Source organism: Chiloscyllium plagiosum, unplaced genomic scaffold, assembly GCF_037043375.1.
Source record: "Chiloscyllium plagiosum isolate Xiang-an unplaced genomic scaffold, Cpla_swu_hap1 HiC_scaffold_23, whole genome shotgun sequence".
Taxonomy (NCBI): domain Eukaryota; kingdom Metazoa; phylum Chordata; class Chondrichthyes; order Orectolobiformes; family Hemiscylliidae; genus Chiloscyllium; species Chiloscyllium plagiosum.
This window is the reverse complement of record NW_028270161.1, coordinates 40,001,252-40,018,355: the sequence shown is the minus strand read 5'-3', so window position 1 is coordinate 40,018,355 and position 17,104 is coordinate 40,001,252. Positions and strand designations below refer to the sequence as shown.

Sequence of the window (17,104 nt, the reverse complement as noted above, 5' to 3'; positions counted from 1 at the left end):
AGCAAAGGGTTAACCGATTTTTTTTTCATTTTCCCCTGTGTCAGGGAAAGGGGCGGAAACGATCGGCAGCCAATCACCGATGGGTTTGCAGCACCAGTCGCCAATCATTGGTGCGCCGGCGGCAGCGGTAGCCAATCACTCACGGGTTTGCTGCACCGACAGCCAACCATCGGGGTTCAAGTGGGCTCGAGCCATTCACAGGGATTTCTGGGAGAATCCACAGCCAATCAGCTGTGACTGAGGCTCCAGGCTTGGAGAGAGCCGCCAGCGCGTTCCTGTGAATGCAGTGAGGGTCAGAGGTCAGATGTAAGAGGTGAGAACTGCATCTGTGGATCCAGGCCTCCAAACGTAGATTCCACTCATAAGCAGCTGATGGTTTGAATTCCCCGTCGTTCAAGTCCTTTAAGCCAGTCACAGCCCACTCGGTTGTGAATAATTTCCATGAACGTGCCAGATGAGTTTTTACGTGTCTCCTGGATCCTGGCAACGAAGATGCCTGGTCGATTTGTTCCAGCCCGGTCACGTTGTGAAGATTTGTGCACCTATGGTGCGATATTCAAAGTGAGTGGCCAGATATATTTACAGGGTTTAACAGGGTTTAACTGTCTTTCGGCAACAGTGTTTCATCATTCGTTACAAATCTTTGTTTGCTTAAACAACTCAAGGATGTTTCTGCCATTATTGTTTAGGTTGGCATTTCGATCACTTGTCAGGAAGTATGACTGTGAACTGTGTTTTACCCCAATGATCGTTGCATCTGCCTTCCTGAGATCTGGCAAGGCTAGAGATAGTGAATTCACAACAAGTTGTGGTAATGTATATCTTTGGATTGCAACTTTATTACGTATGATCAATGTTATAACAAGCTAATCAGTACTCTGGCTTTTCAAAAATAGGGTTTTCTTTCCAGTTCTAGTTTGCTGAAACTGCCTTTTGATCAAGGAGGTTAGTTATTTGATTTTCACGACTCAATATAATGTAGTATGTATCTTAAAATTATTTATAAAGGAGTCAGATATATTTACAGGGTTTAAAGTTATTTTTTCTCATTAAAATTATGCACTTAATTTAATTGTACCAAAACAATTTGTGAAACTCAGCAGATCTGGCAGAATCTGTGAAGACAAAGCAGAACATTTCCTGTCCAGTGACCTTTCAGAACCCGCTGAAAGCTTAAGAAGGGTCACTGGACCTGAACCATTAATTCTGCTTTGCCTTCACAGACGTTGCCAGACCTGTTGAGTTTCTCTGGTGAATTCTGTTTTGTTTCAGATTTCCAGCACCCACAGTTCTCTGCTCTATTTAAGTTTGATTTCACATTGTGCATGAAAATAGGACTTGAACTATAGCTGCAGATGTTTACTGAAGCTTCAACTTCACACACCATTAACTACATTTTCTAACATGCTGCAATCAATCTGCAGTACTTATAATGCAAATATCAGCTCTATTTGGGGTGTTCAGTTTATAATTTATTGCTTTAGAACACCATGTTGTCGGAGGTGCCATCTCTCCGATGAGATAGCGCAACAGTGGCTGAATTTAGTGTCACTATTTACGGAAGAGCAAGGCCATCATCTAGTATGCTGGCTGATATTTATCACTCAATTAACATGCCATCTCTGCTCACTTGTGCCATTTCAAATCTACACCCCTTTAATGTGGAGACTTGTTCTATTAGAGGAGTTCCTCTAGAAATGTTGATAATCCAACATGGTGCAACAGATTGAATCAAATTATATCTCCAAATAGTCAGCAGATGAAGAGTCCTCAATGTTTATCAGTGTTTGGAACACAATTTAACTACATTCTTAGTACTGAAGATTGCTAGTTCAGCTGCCAAATCAAAGGAGATAGAAACAACTTAAACACAACAAAAATAGTTTAAAGAAAACTCTCTAATGACATGTCACACACTTTATTTTGACAGTTGACCGTCCTCTGGTTGTGCAGTTTGCTGCCAATCGATCACAGGATCTAGCTGATGCTGCCTGTATAGTTTCTCCATTTGCAGATGGTGTTGACTTGAATTGTGGTTGTCCACAAAGGTAAGATAAATAGTGATTCTGCTTCTGTAAATGCTGCAAGTTATGTTGTTTATTAATTGTAGTAACAGATGTTAACCATTCAGCTCAGGTCTATTTGAAATATAGAAGAAGGAGTCCAACAGGTTTATTTGGAAGTACATGATTTCAGAGCGCTGCTTCCTTGTCAGGTAGCTAGTGAAGCAGGATCATGGGACACAGAATTTATAGTAAAAGATCAAAGTGTCATACACGACACTATTTTCTCTCTCTCTCTCTCATACACACACACTCTCTTAGACACTCACACAGGCCCTCTCTCCTACACATGCGGTCTCTCAGACACACACACACACACTGTTACACTCACTCGCATACCCTCTTACAGGCATGTATTCTGTCACACTTGCGCACACACTCTATCAAGCGCGTGCACACAGAGACTCTTGCATTCTCTCTCTCCCTCACATGCATGTACAGACACATACATAAGTCTGTGGGGTGAATTTGCATTTGCAGAGTTGTATTTGCAGATACATTCTATTTTGTTTACAAAGCACAAATCTGTAGGCAGTCAGTCCATGTGACATTTCCTACTTTGGAAACAGAACCAGTCTAACTCAAAGTTGGAACACCGACAGACTCTAACCTCACACCCTTAATGCATTGTCTGAGCTGTGATGTCACCTTTTTTTTAAATAAAACCTGAAGTTATCTCGGGAATGTGACTTGAAAGAAGTTCTGGGATTTACATATTAATGGATCAAAACCTGCAACCATTCTAAATGATTGAAGATTAACAGCAATCTAGGTTTGTTCAATACATCGCATTAGTAGGTATGACACTTTGATCTTTTACTATAAATTCTGTGACCTATGATCCTGCCCCATTAACTACCTGACAAAATAGCAGCATTCCAAAAGCTTGTACTTATAAATAAACCTGTTGCACTATAACCTGACGTTGTGATTAATCACTATAAAATAACCCTTAGAGACCAGATACTGCTTTCTCTACAAAGTCTAGACATCCTTCCCTGATGTAGTGCCCAGATCTTCTCAGTATTCTAACCAGAGCTTTGTACAGCTGAGTCATAACTTCATTATTCATCATTGTCTTGTCTTCGAATTGAAAAAGCCAATGTTCTACCAGCATATTTGTTTTAAACCAAACACACATATGTGAATTAAGAATGTAAGCAAGCCATTCAATTCTGTTCTGAATTCCACATTCCCAATTAGCTTCGATATCCATTACCTGACAAGAATCGTGTCTAACTCTGCCTTAAACCTATTCAATGACATTGCCTCTAATACCTTCTAAGGCAGAGAGTTCTAAAGTTGTGTAAACCTCAGAGGGAAAAAAAACTCCCTTCACTTTTGTCCTAAAAGACCAAACACTCATTTCAAAACAGTGACCATTTACTCTTGATTCATGGATAAGAGTAAACATCCTTTCCACGTCCAATTTGTCAACACTGATCGAGGTTTTATAAACTTCAGTCCGATCGTCCCTTGCTCTTCTAAACCTCAGTGAAAACAAACTCAGCTTTCCTCAAAAAGCAACACCTTCATTCTAGGTATCAATCTCGTAAACCTCCACTGAACATCACCAGAGCATTTAGATCCTTAAATTAGGAGACCAACACTGCACAAGGTATCTCATCAATGTCCTGTGTAACTTCAACATGACATCCTTACTTTTATGATCAATAAAAACAGAAAGTGCTGGAGAGAGAGAGAGAAACAAACTCAACATTTTGAGTCCAATATGACTGTTCTTCAGAACCCTTAAGAAAAATTGGTACTGCTGTTTTAGGGTTTTGTATTACCTTTTCACTTTGCTTCCTATTGTATTTAAATATTATTTCAGTTCTGTAGATTACAAACGTGTGAAATCTACTGCTTTGCTTTAATGTATGTCTATAATATGTAGGAGCAGAAGTAGGCCATTCAGTTCACTGCGTCCACTCTATTATTCAGTAAAATAATGGCTATGATAACCCGCAACTTTACTTTCCTCCCTTTTCTCCATAGCTGTTGATCCCCTTATTAATTAAAAACTGTGTATTTCAACCTTGAATATACTTAAGTGGTAGTGATAGTAAAGAATTCCAGATTCGCCACCCTCTGGGCGGAAAAGAATTCTCTTTGACTTTGTTTTAAATGGTGATTTCGTACTCTGAGATTTTGCCCTGGGGTCCGAGGTTCTCCAACAGGAGGAAACAACTTCTTTGCATCCACCCTGCAAAGCCCCTTAAGAACCTGAGACCTGGGTTCAATTCCCGCCTCAGGCGACTGACTGTGTGGAGTTTGCACATTCTCCCCGTGTCTGCGTGGGTTTCCTCCGGGTGCTCCGGTTTCCTCCCACAGTCCAAAGATGTGCAGGTCAGGTGAATTGGCTATGCTAAATTGCCCGTAGTGTTAGGTAAGGGGTAGATGTAGGAGTATGGGTGGGTTGCGCTTCGGCGGGGCGGTGTGGACTTGTTGGGCCGAAGGGCCTGTTTCCACACTAAGTAATCTAATCTAATCTAATCTAATCTAATCTAAACCTTATGTTTCGGTTATGTCTCCTCTCATTCTCCTAAATTCTAATTCATACAAGTTCACCTATTCAACCACTCCTAAGAAAATCCCTCTATACCTGGGATCCATCTAGTACGCCTTCTCTCAATCGCCTTCAATATTAGTGTATCTTTCTTAGGGTAAGGGGACCAGATCTTGTTCACAACATTCCATCTGTGGTCTGACCAGTGTCTTGTATAGTTTTAGCAAGATTATTTTTATATTTCATTACCTTTGAAATAAAGGCCAACATTCCATTTGCCTTCTATATTACCTGCTGAACCTGGATGCTAGCATGTTGAGTTTTTTTTAATTAATTCACGGGATGTGGGCAGCAGTGGTTGTAGGTCAGCATTAATTGTCCAGTGTCAAGATTAGAGTTGTGCTGGAAAAGCACAGCAGGTCAGGCAGCATCCAAGGAGCAGGAAAAGCCCTTCATCAGGAACGTTTCAGGCAAAAGCCCTTCATCAGGAATTAATTGTCGAGTGGACAGTTAAATGTCAACACGTTACTGTGCATCTAGAGTCACTTGTAAGCTGGACCAGGTAAGGATGACAGCTTTATTCCCTAAGTGACACCAATGAACTAGGTGGAGATTTCTGGCAATCAACAGTAGTTTCATGGTTATCATAAGACTCTTGATTCTAGATTTACAATGAATTCAAATTGCACCATCTACCATGGCAGGATTTAGAATTAGATCCCCAGAACATTATCTGGTCTCTAGGTAAATGGTCTAATGATAATACCAGTAGACCATTGCCTAGTGCATTAGGACCCTTAAATCTCTCTGTGTGGCAACTTCTTGTCGTCTTTTCCCATTTAATAAGTATTCAACTCTTGTATTTTTCCAGCTAAAGTGAATAACCTCATATTTTCCCTCATTCTATTCCATGTACTGTTGCATTTGAGAGAAAGACAATTTATGAGACACATCTATCAACTTTTCAGCCATTTTGTATATCATTGATATTGCAGTATGTGTAACATGCATTTAAATTTTCTTACAGGTGGGCAATGGCAGAAGGATATGGTGCTTGCCTAATAAATAAACCAGAATTGGTTCAGGACATGGTGCGTCAGGTCAGGAATCAAGTAGAATATCCTAATTTTTCAGTCTCAATTAAGATAAGGTAAATACTTTAGTCATAAAAATGCAATAGAATATTGCATTTATAATTACATGATAATTTTACACAAATGTGCACATTGAACTGGGACAGCTCTTGTACGACTAGGATTAGCCAAGAGGCCTTGGAGTGCAGATTCATAGCTCATTGAGAATGGAATCGAAGATAGATAGATAGGATAGTGAAGACGGTGTTTGGTATTCTTGCCTTTATTGGTCAGTGCATTGAATATAGGTGTTGGGAGCTGTTGTTGCAGCTGTACAGGACATTGGTTAGGCCACTTTTGGAATATTACATGCAATTCTAGTCTCCCTCCTACAGGAAAGATGTTGTGAAACTTGAAAGGGTTCAGAAAAGACTTATGAGGATGTTGCCAGGATTGGAGGGTTTGAGCTTTAGGAAGAGGCTGAGTAGGCTGGGGCTATTTTCCCTAGAGCATCAGAGGCTGAGGGGTGACCTTTATAGAAGTTTATAAAATCATGAAGGGCATAGATAAGGCGAACAGAATCCAAAACTAGAGGCCATGTGTTTAAGGTGAGAGGAGAAAGAGTTAAAAGGAACCTAAGTGGCATCTTTTTAACACAGCGGGTGGTGCATGTATGGAATGAACTGCAAGAGGAAGTGGTGGAGGCTGGTACAATTACAACATTTGAAAGGCATTGAAACGGGTGTATGAATATGAAGGTTTTAGAGGGATATGGGCCAAATGCTGGCAAATGGGAATAGATTAGTTTAAGATATCTGGACGAGTTGGACTGAAGGATCTGTTTCCATGCTGTACAGCTCTATGGTTCTATGACTATGCACAAGGAGCCTTATGATGCAACGGACCTTTGCACTGCAACTACCAAACAGTTATGGTTGACCACTCTTGCTCTTACTGTTCACCACAGACATAGTGGGTGGCACGGTGGCACAGTGGTTAGCACTGCTGCCTCACAGCGCCAGAGACCCGGGTTCAATTCCCGACTCAGGCGACTGACTGTGTGGAGTTTGCACATTCTCCCCGTGTCTGCGTGGGTTTCCTCCGGGTGCTCCGGTTTCCTCCCACAGTCCAAAGATGTGCGGGTCAGGTGAATTGGCCATGCTAAATTGCCCGTAGTGTTAGGTTAAAGGGGTAAATGTAGGGGTATGGGTGGGTTGCGCTTCGGCGGGTCGGTGTGGACTTGTTGGGCCGAAGGGCCTGTTTCCACACTGTAAGTAATCTAATCTAATCTAATAGATGGATAATCAACTCATTTGGCTGCATTATCATACACGGTCCTTGGCCATCAGGACCTGAGCTGGGATTTGAATCCAATGCTACTGGCCTGGAGGTATAAGATCATCTTCCTTTAGCACACTTAAAAAACAGTTTCAAGATATCTTTGAGCATTTTCTTTGTTATTCTTTGGAAAATTAGCCATTTGGGAGTTGACAAAACAGCACTTGGTGTGGGCAACAGTTCTCAGCCATTGAGACACCATTTAGTGTTTTGAAGTTGGATTTCTGAGGTGTTCTGCCTGAAGACTTGAGGAGCTGGCCTCTAGAGAGACACTGACGTGTTTACATGATTTTCCATTTGAATCTAGAGGATGTGGAAGAGTCTTACTAAAATTTAGCAGTATGTAGATGACGACTACTTTTTACAAACAATGGCAATATATGTTTGACAGTGTGCAAAGCTGAACTAGCAGAGGTGATATGCATTTGGATGTCCTCGTTAATGGTGACCTTTTTAGAGAGATGCTTAAGTGTGGGCTATAGTCAGTATATTCCAGAGCCTCTCCTTAAAATTATATGGGTGGTGGAACGTTTGACTGAGCAGGTGAGGATGATTTATGTGTCTTGATTAGACAACATTCAAGGACAGGCAAAGTTACTTCATGCGGAATTGGTGTACAGTGCACAATAACATGTCAATTACCTGCAAATTTTATACCATATATATCTATGGAAGTCAGTTTTGACACAGAAGCAACTAAAGCTAAAGAGTTCTTCATCTCGACAATATTGAATATTGGCATCAGGAATGATTTTTGACATGAATGGTCTCTGTTAGCTAGACTGTGGGGGCTATGACATAGCCTTATTTGACCCCAATCCAGATTTTGGTGGAATCTGTTTCACCTTTCCTCTCAGGACAATTGTAGTCATTTCATCACGAAGGAGTTGCATGACTGAAGTTTTTTTTTTGAAGATCCAAATCTTTGGAACACAATCCACAGTGGTTTGCTGGATCAAATACTTTGGCCAAGTTGTTGAATGCAATGAAGAAGTCCTGATCTTGTTTTTGACATTGTTGTTGGATTTTGTTGCCAGAGAAGTCCATGTTGGAGCTTCTGGAATGTCTAAAGCCACACGCTATCTCTGGGAGGATTGTCTCAGCCACAGGAAGTAGGGATTCGGGAATATGCATATCAGAATTTTCCCTTCTATGGACAAAAGGGAAATACCTCAATAGTTCTCACATCTTGATTTATTTCCTTTCATATAAATGATTGTTGTTACTGCATATCTGAAGTTGAGGGTGGGAGGGAAGAGGGAGACAGTTCTGTTTCCTCTCAGCCTGTAGGATGAATATATAAGTGCTGGACGTGAGGAAGAGTCTGCCAGCTTTGAAAACCAAAAATGGAATACATTAGGGTCACAAGTTTGTTGTTTTTCATCAATTTGATTACTTATTGCAACTCCCCAATCAATGATGATTCACCTATGCTTTCCACCACTGGATACTGCAAGATAGTGTGGAGTGTCTGGTGCTATTGTGGATTCACAGTTGTTGAAACTGTTTTTCCAAGCATCGGCGGATGGTATTGTAATCCTTAAGAAGAGGAAAACCATCTTGTGAGTAATTGAGATTTTGTCAAATTGCCCTTCGTCTGTAGATGGCTTAAAAAAACCTATATATCATGATATCCTATAGTGTTGGATATCTCAGGATTTCTCTTCTCCTTTGACTTCCAGATTTGTCTTTGAGCTGTTAGAATGCTGCCTAATTTGCAACTTTTGGTTGTTCTGCCAGACAATGAAGGCTGCTCGTTTTTAATCTTGGAGGTCACATATTTCAACATCATTTTTCTCGAACAAGTGCTGGTAATGCCAATGCTCGACCTTGATGGTCTGGGCAAGGAATGTACTGTAATTAACTTTATTTGATCCCACTGGTAGATGTGTGGACGTTTTCCAGATTGGTCATGAGCTGACTTGGAATTCCTCTTTGGGCAGACTCCTTTAAGGCTGTAAAATGAATCATCTTCTTGGACTTTTAGAACTTGAGGGATAGATGTTCATCAATGATTAAATGAAACAATTGTCAAATAGGCATGAGTACCCCATATCTGACTATTACTGTTTAAATAATTGTTCTGAAATTATTTAATCTAATATCTGATTCGGTTAATTTCAGGTTTAAATTCAATAATTTGTTTTCATTGCAGAATACACAAAGATCTAGCAAGAACTGTCGATCTATGTCGAAAAGTTGAAGCAACTGGAATCTCTTGGATCACTGTTCATGGCAGAACAACAGAGGAACGACATCAACCAGTGCACTATGATACAATCAAAATTATTAAGGAAAATTTAAATATACCAGTAGTAGCAAATGGAGACATAAGGAGCCATAAAGATATTGATTATGTGCATGAGTTGACAGGAATTGATGGTAAGGAGCCCTGTGAAGAAAATATGGTAACTCCAAAATTTTTAAAGATTTAATAATTATCTCATAAGTTCTGCTTGAAGAGAACAACTTCTATTGACAGGCTATTTATAATCCTTTGTAAATAGTACAACAGTCATTTGAAAATTAATTACATTTAACTAATTTGGTGGCAATTCTAAGAAAAGTCACATTTGACTCAGAACATTAACTATGTTACTTTATCCAGCCAGATGCTGCCAGGTTCACTGAGCTTTTCCAGTGTAGAAGTAAGTGTCAGAAGTAATCCCTCTTAAATACTTGGTACTGGAACTAGTGCTTTTTATCTTTAATCTGCTCCACTGAAAAAGCAGCAGTGATAGTTGAATTTTGATGTTCTCAACCTATCTTACAGTAACTGTTAGCCATTGTCTCAAAACAATTACGTTTTGTTACTTTTTTCTCAGTTTTGTTTCACTCCATCTCTCATGAAAGCATAAACTTCTTGCTTCAACATAATTCGAAAGGTACAAGTTTTCCCTAGCAGTATAACCGTCATTACATTAATACTGGGGGCAGTGTTTTCAGGCAAAGTCAATCACTTTTTCTACTAACACCCATATGTTGTACTTGCAACCAATAAGTAACATTGAATAGCAGTAAGGAATGGGAATCTTTGTTCTTCCCTCCACTTCTTGCTAAACCAGTAACTTTGTGGCAAATGTAATGTTCCTAACGCTACTCAACTGAGATTAGCTAACTGTCCTCACGGTGGGAATTGAATCAAAAGTTTCTTAGCCATGTATGACTCTACTGCTTAAAACTGAACTCACTGAGCCAAATGCAAAAGACTTTAACATGTTTTTGACAAAATTATCAATATATTCACCTTATCAAAGACTTGCTATCATCTATTTGTAAGTGAGTTCATTTATCACTTAAACATTTCTGTTCAAGCATGTTCTCTTTAAATGAAAATTCACAATGTTTTAAAAAAAAACTTTTATTTAATACTGTATAAACATAGGGCAATATAATAAGGCTTATTTTGTTACTCTGTTCCTTCATGTAATAAGTTTTACTCCGAAGGAGTGAAGGAATTGTGATATTGTTTCAAGTCAGGATGATATGCGCCTTGGAAAGGAACTTGCAGGTAGTGGTGCTGCCATGCATGTATTGCCCTTGACTTTCTAGGTGGTAAGGTTATGAAATTGGAAGGTGCTATCAAATCATCCTTGGTGTGTTTCTGCAGTGCATCATGTGCAGTAAAATCTCAAAGATAAATAGCAGGGATCTTGCCCACATATTTCGGATAGCCAGAATTTCGGCATAGCTGAGTAAGCCCTACGTTACTGAAATTGCCTACAAACATGCTCTAAAAAACATGAAACTACATTTTGCAGCAAGTGCAAAAAAAACTTTGTTTTCAGCTTCTGACAACCTGACCTTGGATGTTAAAACATATTACAAAATGTTAACAGTTAAATCTGAAAAACTTAGTCTTTTCTGCAGATTTCAGATGAGTACAGTATAGTCTGCCATGTCATCACTTAGGTAGTCAAACTTGTTTTCAGTGTTTTCATGCTGCAGTGTGAAATCCTGGAGTGTCTAGATGGCTTTTTTGGCTTCAAGCTGGGGGAATGGGCAGATGAGCAGGCAGCCATTCACAAACTCTTTGAAGATTTCAGGCAGCATTTTTAACTTTCTCTCAGATTTTGCAGGGTTTGAGCATCGTTTCACAGATGTCTCAATGTCAAATGATGGTTTGTCCATGATTCTGCACTCTCACTCAGCATAAATCCACTCCAGTTGGTTGGCATTGTCAAATAACAAGCATGCTTGAGTTCAGCTCATCCAGAGTTACCATTCTGAACCTTTTATTGGATTGCCTATTCTGCTGGCAGGAATTGCTGACAATGTTGCCATAACCAGAGTTTAAGTTTATCTTAATTTGAATCATTGCAATTTTACTGCAGATGGTACAGCTGCCAGTGTGCTGAGCTGTAGGGCCCCTCAATAAAAGAAAATATGGTGCCCAACCCCATAATATATAATTTCCCAACTTCCATAACCATTGCACTTCCCCACCTCCACTGCCGACAAGTACAATAACAAAATGGGTTCTAGAAGACCAAGAAAGTAACAGATATTTTAAATGTGTTTTGATTGTTAGTTCTAGAAAGTTAAATTATGACAACTTAGCCACAATTGTAGAATCTCAGGTCATTATGAGGTTCTGGGTTAGCTCACATTAAAAGCTTGAGTGGGAAATTGGAAAACTGACCAAGAGGAATCACTGTCCAGATCATGCAACACAATTATCAATTAACAATGTCTGTGGATCATATTATTCTTACCCTTTCGACTGAGGACACCATTGTTAATTTGTTAGTTTTTTTGTTCAAAAATACGCTTGCATGCCTTTCATTTTTGTTTGCTTTTAAATTGTTTCCCTTTGTTTACTGTATTCAGGTGTAATGGCTGCACGAGGCCTTTTAGCAAATCCTGCTATGTTTGCAGGATATGAAGAAACTCCTTTGCAGTGTGTTCGAGACTGGATTGACATTGCTTTGGAACACGGAACACCATACACTTGTTTCCATCACCATTTGATGTACATGTTAGAAAGAATAACTTCGAAGCAAGAGAAGAAAATCTTTAATGCATTGTCAAGTATGTCAGCTGTTCTAGATTATCTCTCTGACAATTATGGTTTATGAGATTATAAAAAATCTTATGCAATGTCTGCTCAAAGGCACATTTTAAAAGATGTTAAAGGATTTCAAAGAAAATCAAATTGCTGTAACATCTGATAAGCAAACCTTTAGCAGGAAACAAGTTTTGATGACGTTTTGACCTAAAACTTTGACTGCCCATGATAACAAAGAAGTTACTGTCTTCAAATGTGCTATTACAGGTATAGTTCAAATCACCTAGGGTTGTAAGGTGGCAGTTTGCCTTCTTAATAGTTTTAATATCAACAATCTCTTAAGTAAAATTTGAGGACTTCAGTCTTTCAAGACATTTTAAAGTCAAATCCACAGATTTTTTAAATAAAATTTTGTATTTTACCATTAGTTTTAATTATGCAAAAATAAATCCAGCTCTCCTGGCTCACAGATAGGGACACTTCCACTGCACCACAAGAATCCTTTCACTGCATCTTTAATGTTGTTGATGGGTTTCTCGCTATGCAATGGCAAGTTACTAAATAAAAGGATTTTAGCTTGTTAAATGCCTTATTCATTGCTAACACGCTTTGTTAATATTCAGCTTCCCATCTTATCAAACATCCAAACAAGATTGACATCAAGAAATCTTGATGTGGAATTCTGAGCAGATGCCTGGTGACTTTGCTCATTACTTGTGCAGAGGACCTCCATTGATGGATACTGACTCCAACATTATGGGATCTGGCCACATGTACTCCATTACGCATATGACATGTGCACCTTGTGGCACAGCAGCAACTATGACTGTAATGCTGTATCAAGAACATTGTCCCCTTAGCAACAGACGCCCAGCTCAGGGACTAGAACCTGAGTCCCACTTGTGCACCACCTTATCCAACAAGACTCCAGGTCCCTGCCCACAAATTGGCCATTAAAGATGTTGCAGGTGAAAGAGTTGGTGGATATCTGTTGAGTGGCTATTTCCGGGAATGGCACATGGTAAGATGGGGTTAGAATTGCACACAAGGGATGCCATAAGAGTAGGATGAGTCAGTAATGAGGCAAATTTGATAAGATACAATAAGAAATCTCATGGTGACAATCTCTCCAAAAAACTCAATGCAGCTCATACTCAGCCAAAAATTGTACAATTCAGATTTTTTTTTTGTTCTTCCATTTTATGAAAAATCTTATGTATTCCTCCCTGCAACTTTCTGTGTATAGTCATAATTGATCAAGATATGGAAAGTCGATCGTAAGTTTAAAATATTGCCTAAGTATTCAGGTGTTTTAGTATTACTGTATATTTTATTTCTTTATAGCTAAGACTGTACACTTTGAAATCATTTTTATCTAAGAGTTGCTAAAATACACCACTGACCCAGCTTTTCTGATCAGCATGAACATCTGCTTCACTGATTAACTAAATATCTAAAATGGCTACCTCCATTCATGAATCAATGGAATACAAATTCATTGTGTTGAATAGGGAGAAGTCTGTACATAAAATTTGTTCCAAAGGTCTTGAACTATTTCACACCATGAATATAATGCAATGGATTAACTGCCATGTATAAGTCTGGAAAAGTCCAATTACTCCAGCAGAGCTTCACACTCAATCACATGTTATGTTGTATAAAGATAGAAGGTAGTTAACCTTAGTTTTGTATTTAATATTTGAAAAAAAAAATTCAGTACTCAGTCATTTAATGTAGATTGAAATGCCAGACATTTTGCAGAAGAAAATAATGAGTAAACCTTTGATGTACATTATCATTGTCAATGTCACATGCACTTCTGTGGCGCTCCAAGTGTAAGGGACTGAGGAGCAGAATACATTTTGGAGTGTTTGTATTGTGTTGGCAGGAGGTATTATTGCTGAGCTATTAATGAAGAGATTTAGGTAATATTCTAGGGACCCGGGTTCAAATCCTACCATGGAAATCTGGAATTAGAAGACTAATGATAGCCATGAAACTGTTGTCGATTGTTAGGAAAAACCCATCTGGTTCACTAATATCCTTTTAAGGATGGAAATCTGCCATCCTTACCCAGTCTGGTCTACATGTGACCAGACCCACAGCAGTGTGGTTGATTCTTAACTCCTCTAGCCAGCAACCTGGCCCACATCTTGTGAATGAGTATAAAAATTATTTTAAAAATGAATATAGTATTTAAACTAAAGAATTTTAGAGGAAGTATTTTCTTCTACTTGTAACTTTTTTTTAATCTTTTAACCGCTGGTCAGAATTTTCATTGTGTATGATTATGTACATAGACAATCAGGTTTTTTTTGCAAATATAATGGAAAATTTGGTTGCTAGCTTTAAATGTTTGTGATTGCTTCACAGTAAGAGCTTCAGATTGTGTTCTATTTATGATTGAAACAAAATTCCAGTTAAGTACAGATGAAAATAACGGGTCCAATTTTATTCACCTATCAGCAGTATTGGAACAATAAGACAAGTTTTTGAAAACAAATTGTGCAATTTAACCTTCGTAATATCACATTTTATTATTGCAAAGAAATATTACAACCTGTGTATTGAATAGGAAGTAATGAATACCCAGTAACTCAATTTTAATTCACCTTCCCACTTTCACTCTAACCTCTCTATACCAAGTAACCTTCGATGTTCTGTGAAGCTTATTATAATCCCTAGTCACATCACATATTTCAATTGAGCACATTACGTCCTTGTTAATTGACTATGACTTCAATAATTTTAAACCATAGCACAGCTTATTTTTGATTAGATAACAGGTACCATTTACAGCTCTTATTGATCTGCCTTTGGTTCCTTCAATTGTTCCATTACCATTTCTTTACTGTGCATCATTATTCCATTTGTCTTTTAATCATTCGTGCCTTCCACCTATCAAAGACCACTCCTTCTGGGTTTTTTTTAACCTTCCTTACGCCCCACTTTCTTTCCCTGAACTCTGTACTTAATTAAAACCTATTACATTTCTAACTTTGCCAGGTTTCTTGGAAATTCAAAGACCTGAAACATTGAGCACTGTTGATGATTAAAACATTGATTCCACCTATAGATGCTGTCTCATCTGAGCACTTCTGGCATTTCGTGTTTTTTTTTATACATCAGATTTCAGCATCAGCGGTACTTGCTGTTGTTTTACCCAATATGAGGTCATTGGGGCACGATGGAGAGGACTTTGCTCTGAATCTGATTATTATTAGTCATCCATTGCATAATTTAATAAAACACCATTTCAGTCAACTTCATATGAATACTTTTATTTTAGGATGATGCACCTCTGTACTTTACTGAAGTAGAAGAGTGAAATAATTTGTAATTGTTTTGCTACACATTTTGTATATTAACTTTGTTCATTATGTTTTATGAAATTGTGATATTTTTCTACTTTCCTAGCCTTTTCCCAAGGTTCAGAATAACGTAAAGAAAACAAATCCATGTCTTCGGAACTAAGTGATGTCATAAATTAGATACTACCTTTTCAAATCTAGCTTGTAATCCAAACTAACAAGATAATACTTCCTCTGTCAGCTGGCTGTAGAAATTAAAATAGATCAATTTCACCGGTCTAAATCCAGTTTCTAATGGGAATGAGCAATGTATTACTGTCACTGTTTCCAGTTGTGCAAAGGATGGTTGGTGTGGAAAATGGGGGAAAAAATACCACACTGGTACAATGGAGTGTGGGTTCTTCTGAGGTCATTGGAGCACGATGGAGAGGACTTTGCTCTGTATCAGATTGTTATGCTTAACTTGTTGGTACATAATAGGAGAAAGTGATCTCCAGCAGATGCTGGAGATCAGAGTCAGAAAGTGTGGCTCTGGAAAAGCACAGGAGGTCAGGCAGCATCTGAGAAGTAGGAAAATCGACATTTCGGGCATAAGCCCTTCATCAGGAATTACTGGTACACAATGCTGATACTGATCGCTTGAATTGGTGGATGTTCCATTCCCCAGCATTCACATGCACAAAAACATCCTTTTGAATATTTGAAGAGTCACCAGAGTTGCATCCTTAACCCTGCTTTCATTCCACAGATGCTGCCAGACCTGCTGAGTTTCTCCAGCAATTTGTTTTTGTCTCCAGTATCTGCAGTTTTTTTTTTAAATATTACTGTTCTTGACTAAGCATTGATATTCCAAAGAAGATATTGACATTGATCTCAATGAAGAACGAACTACATTTTATAAAAAGGTCGACTGTGTACAGGTTGATTTATATATCCAAACCTGAAATTGTTGTTATCTATTATTAATGATTCCTTAGAATAACTGGGCACTTGTTCTAGTGGTAAATACCACTGCTTACACAATTGTACAAAATAGGAGATTGGTTGTGATAGTTGGGTAATTATTCAAGTGAACTATAAATACAGATCCAAAAGAACCATGTAGTTAACCTACTGTATGTTATAATGTGAAAATTATTGTGCTTTAAGCTGCCACAATTCAGAAGCTTATATTACCTGTAAAAAGTTTGAAGCTATCTGTCTCAATTACAATTTTGTGGATACTTTATATATTGTAACTTGTCATAAATTATTGCAATAATTATATATTTCATCATTTGAAATTTGGAATAAAATTTTAATACAAATGTTCATTTTGTTAGAGTTCAGTTTGTGTAACAAACATTAATTAACACTCTTGACTTTCTTCTGTTGATAGCATTTCACTTCAATATTACAAGAGCTGAATTCCAGAGGTGAGGTGAGAGTAACTATCCTTGAAAGCAAGATGGCATTTAACCCAGGGTGAATTAAGGAAACCTAGAAATATTGAAGTTGAGGGAAATAAAGTAAATACCCTCATTGTCTGGAGTAATACTTTGCCCAGAGAAAGATGACAGTAGTTGTTGGATACCAATGAACACACCATTATTTTCCTCAGAAATCCCTCAGAGCAGTCATAAGCCCAAACATCTTTAAACGTTAGATATGTAGAATGTGAAAGCTGACCATTTGGCCCACCGAAGAGCAACCTACCCCTTCAGCCTATCTCCGTAACCCTGCATTTTACCAAGGCTAATCCCCAAGCCGACATGTCGATGGACACTCTGGGCAGTTTAGCAGAACTGATCCATCTAACCTGT

General features: G+C 38.4%; 1 protein-coding gene across 1 annotated transcript; it reads left to right on the top strand.

Moving 5' to 3' along the window:
• Positions 1 to 298: 298 nt before the first annotated feature.
• On the top strand, positions 299 to 16,613 carry dus4l (dihydrouridine synthase 4-like (S. cerevisiae)). The gene is made up of 6 exons (XM_043713671.2): positions 299 to 561; positions 690 to 811; positions 1,931 to 2,048; positions 5,600 to 5,722; positions 9,139 to 9,365; positions 11,814 to 16,613. The coding sequence occupies exons 1-6, from the start codon at positions 455 to 457 to the stop codon at positions 12,059 to 12,061; spliced, it is 945 nt and encodes a 314-aa protein (XP_043569606.1). The 5' UTR covers positions 299 to 454; the 3' UTR covers positions 12,062 to 16,613.
• Positions 16,614 to 17,104: the final 491 nt, after the last annotated feature.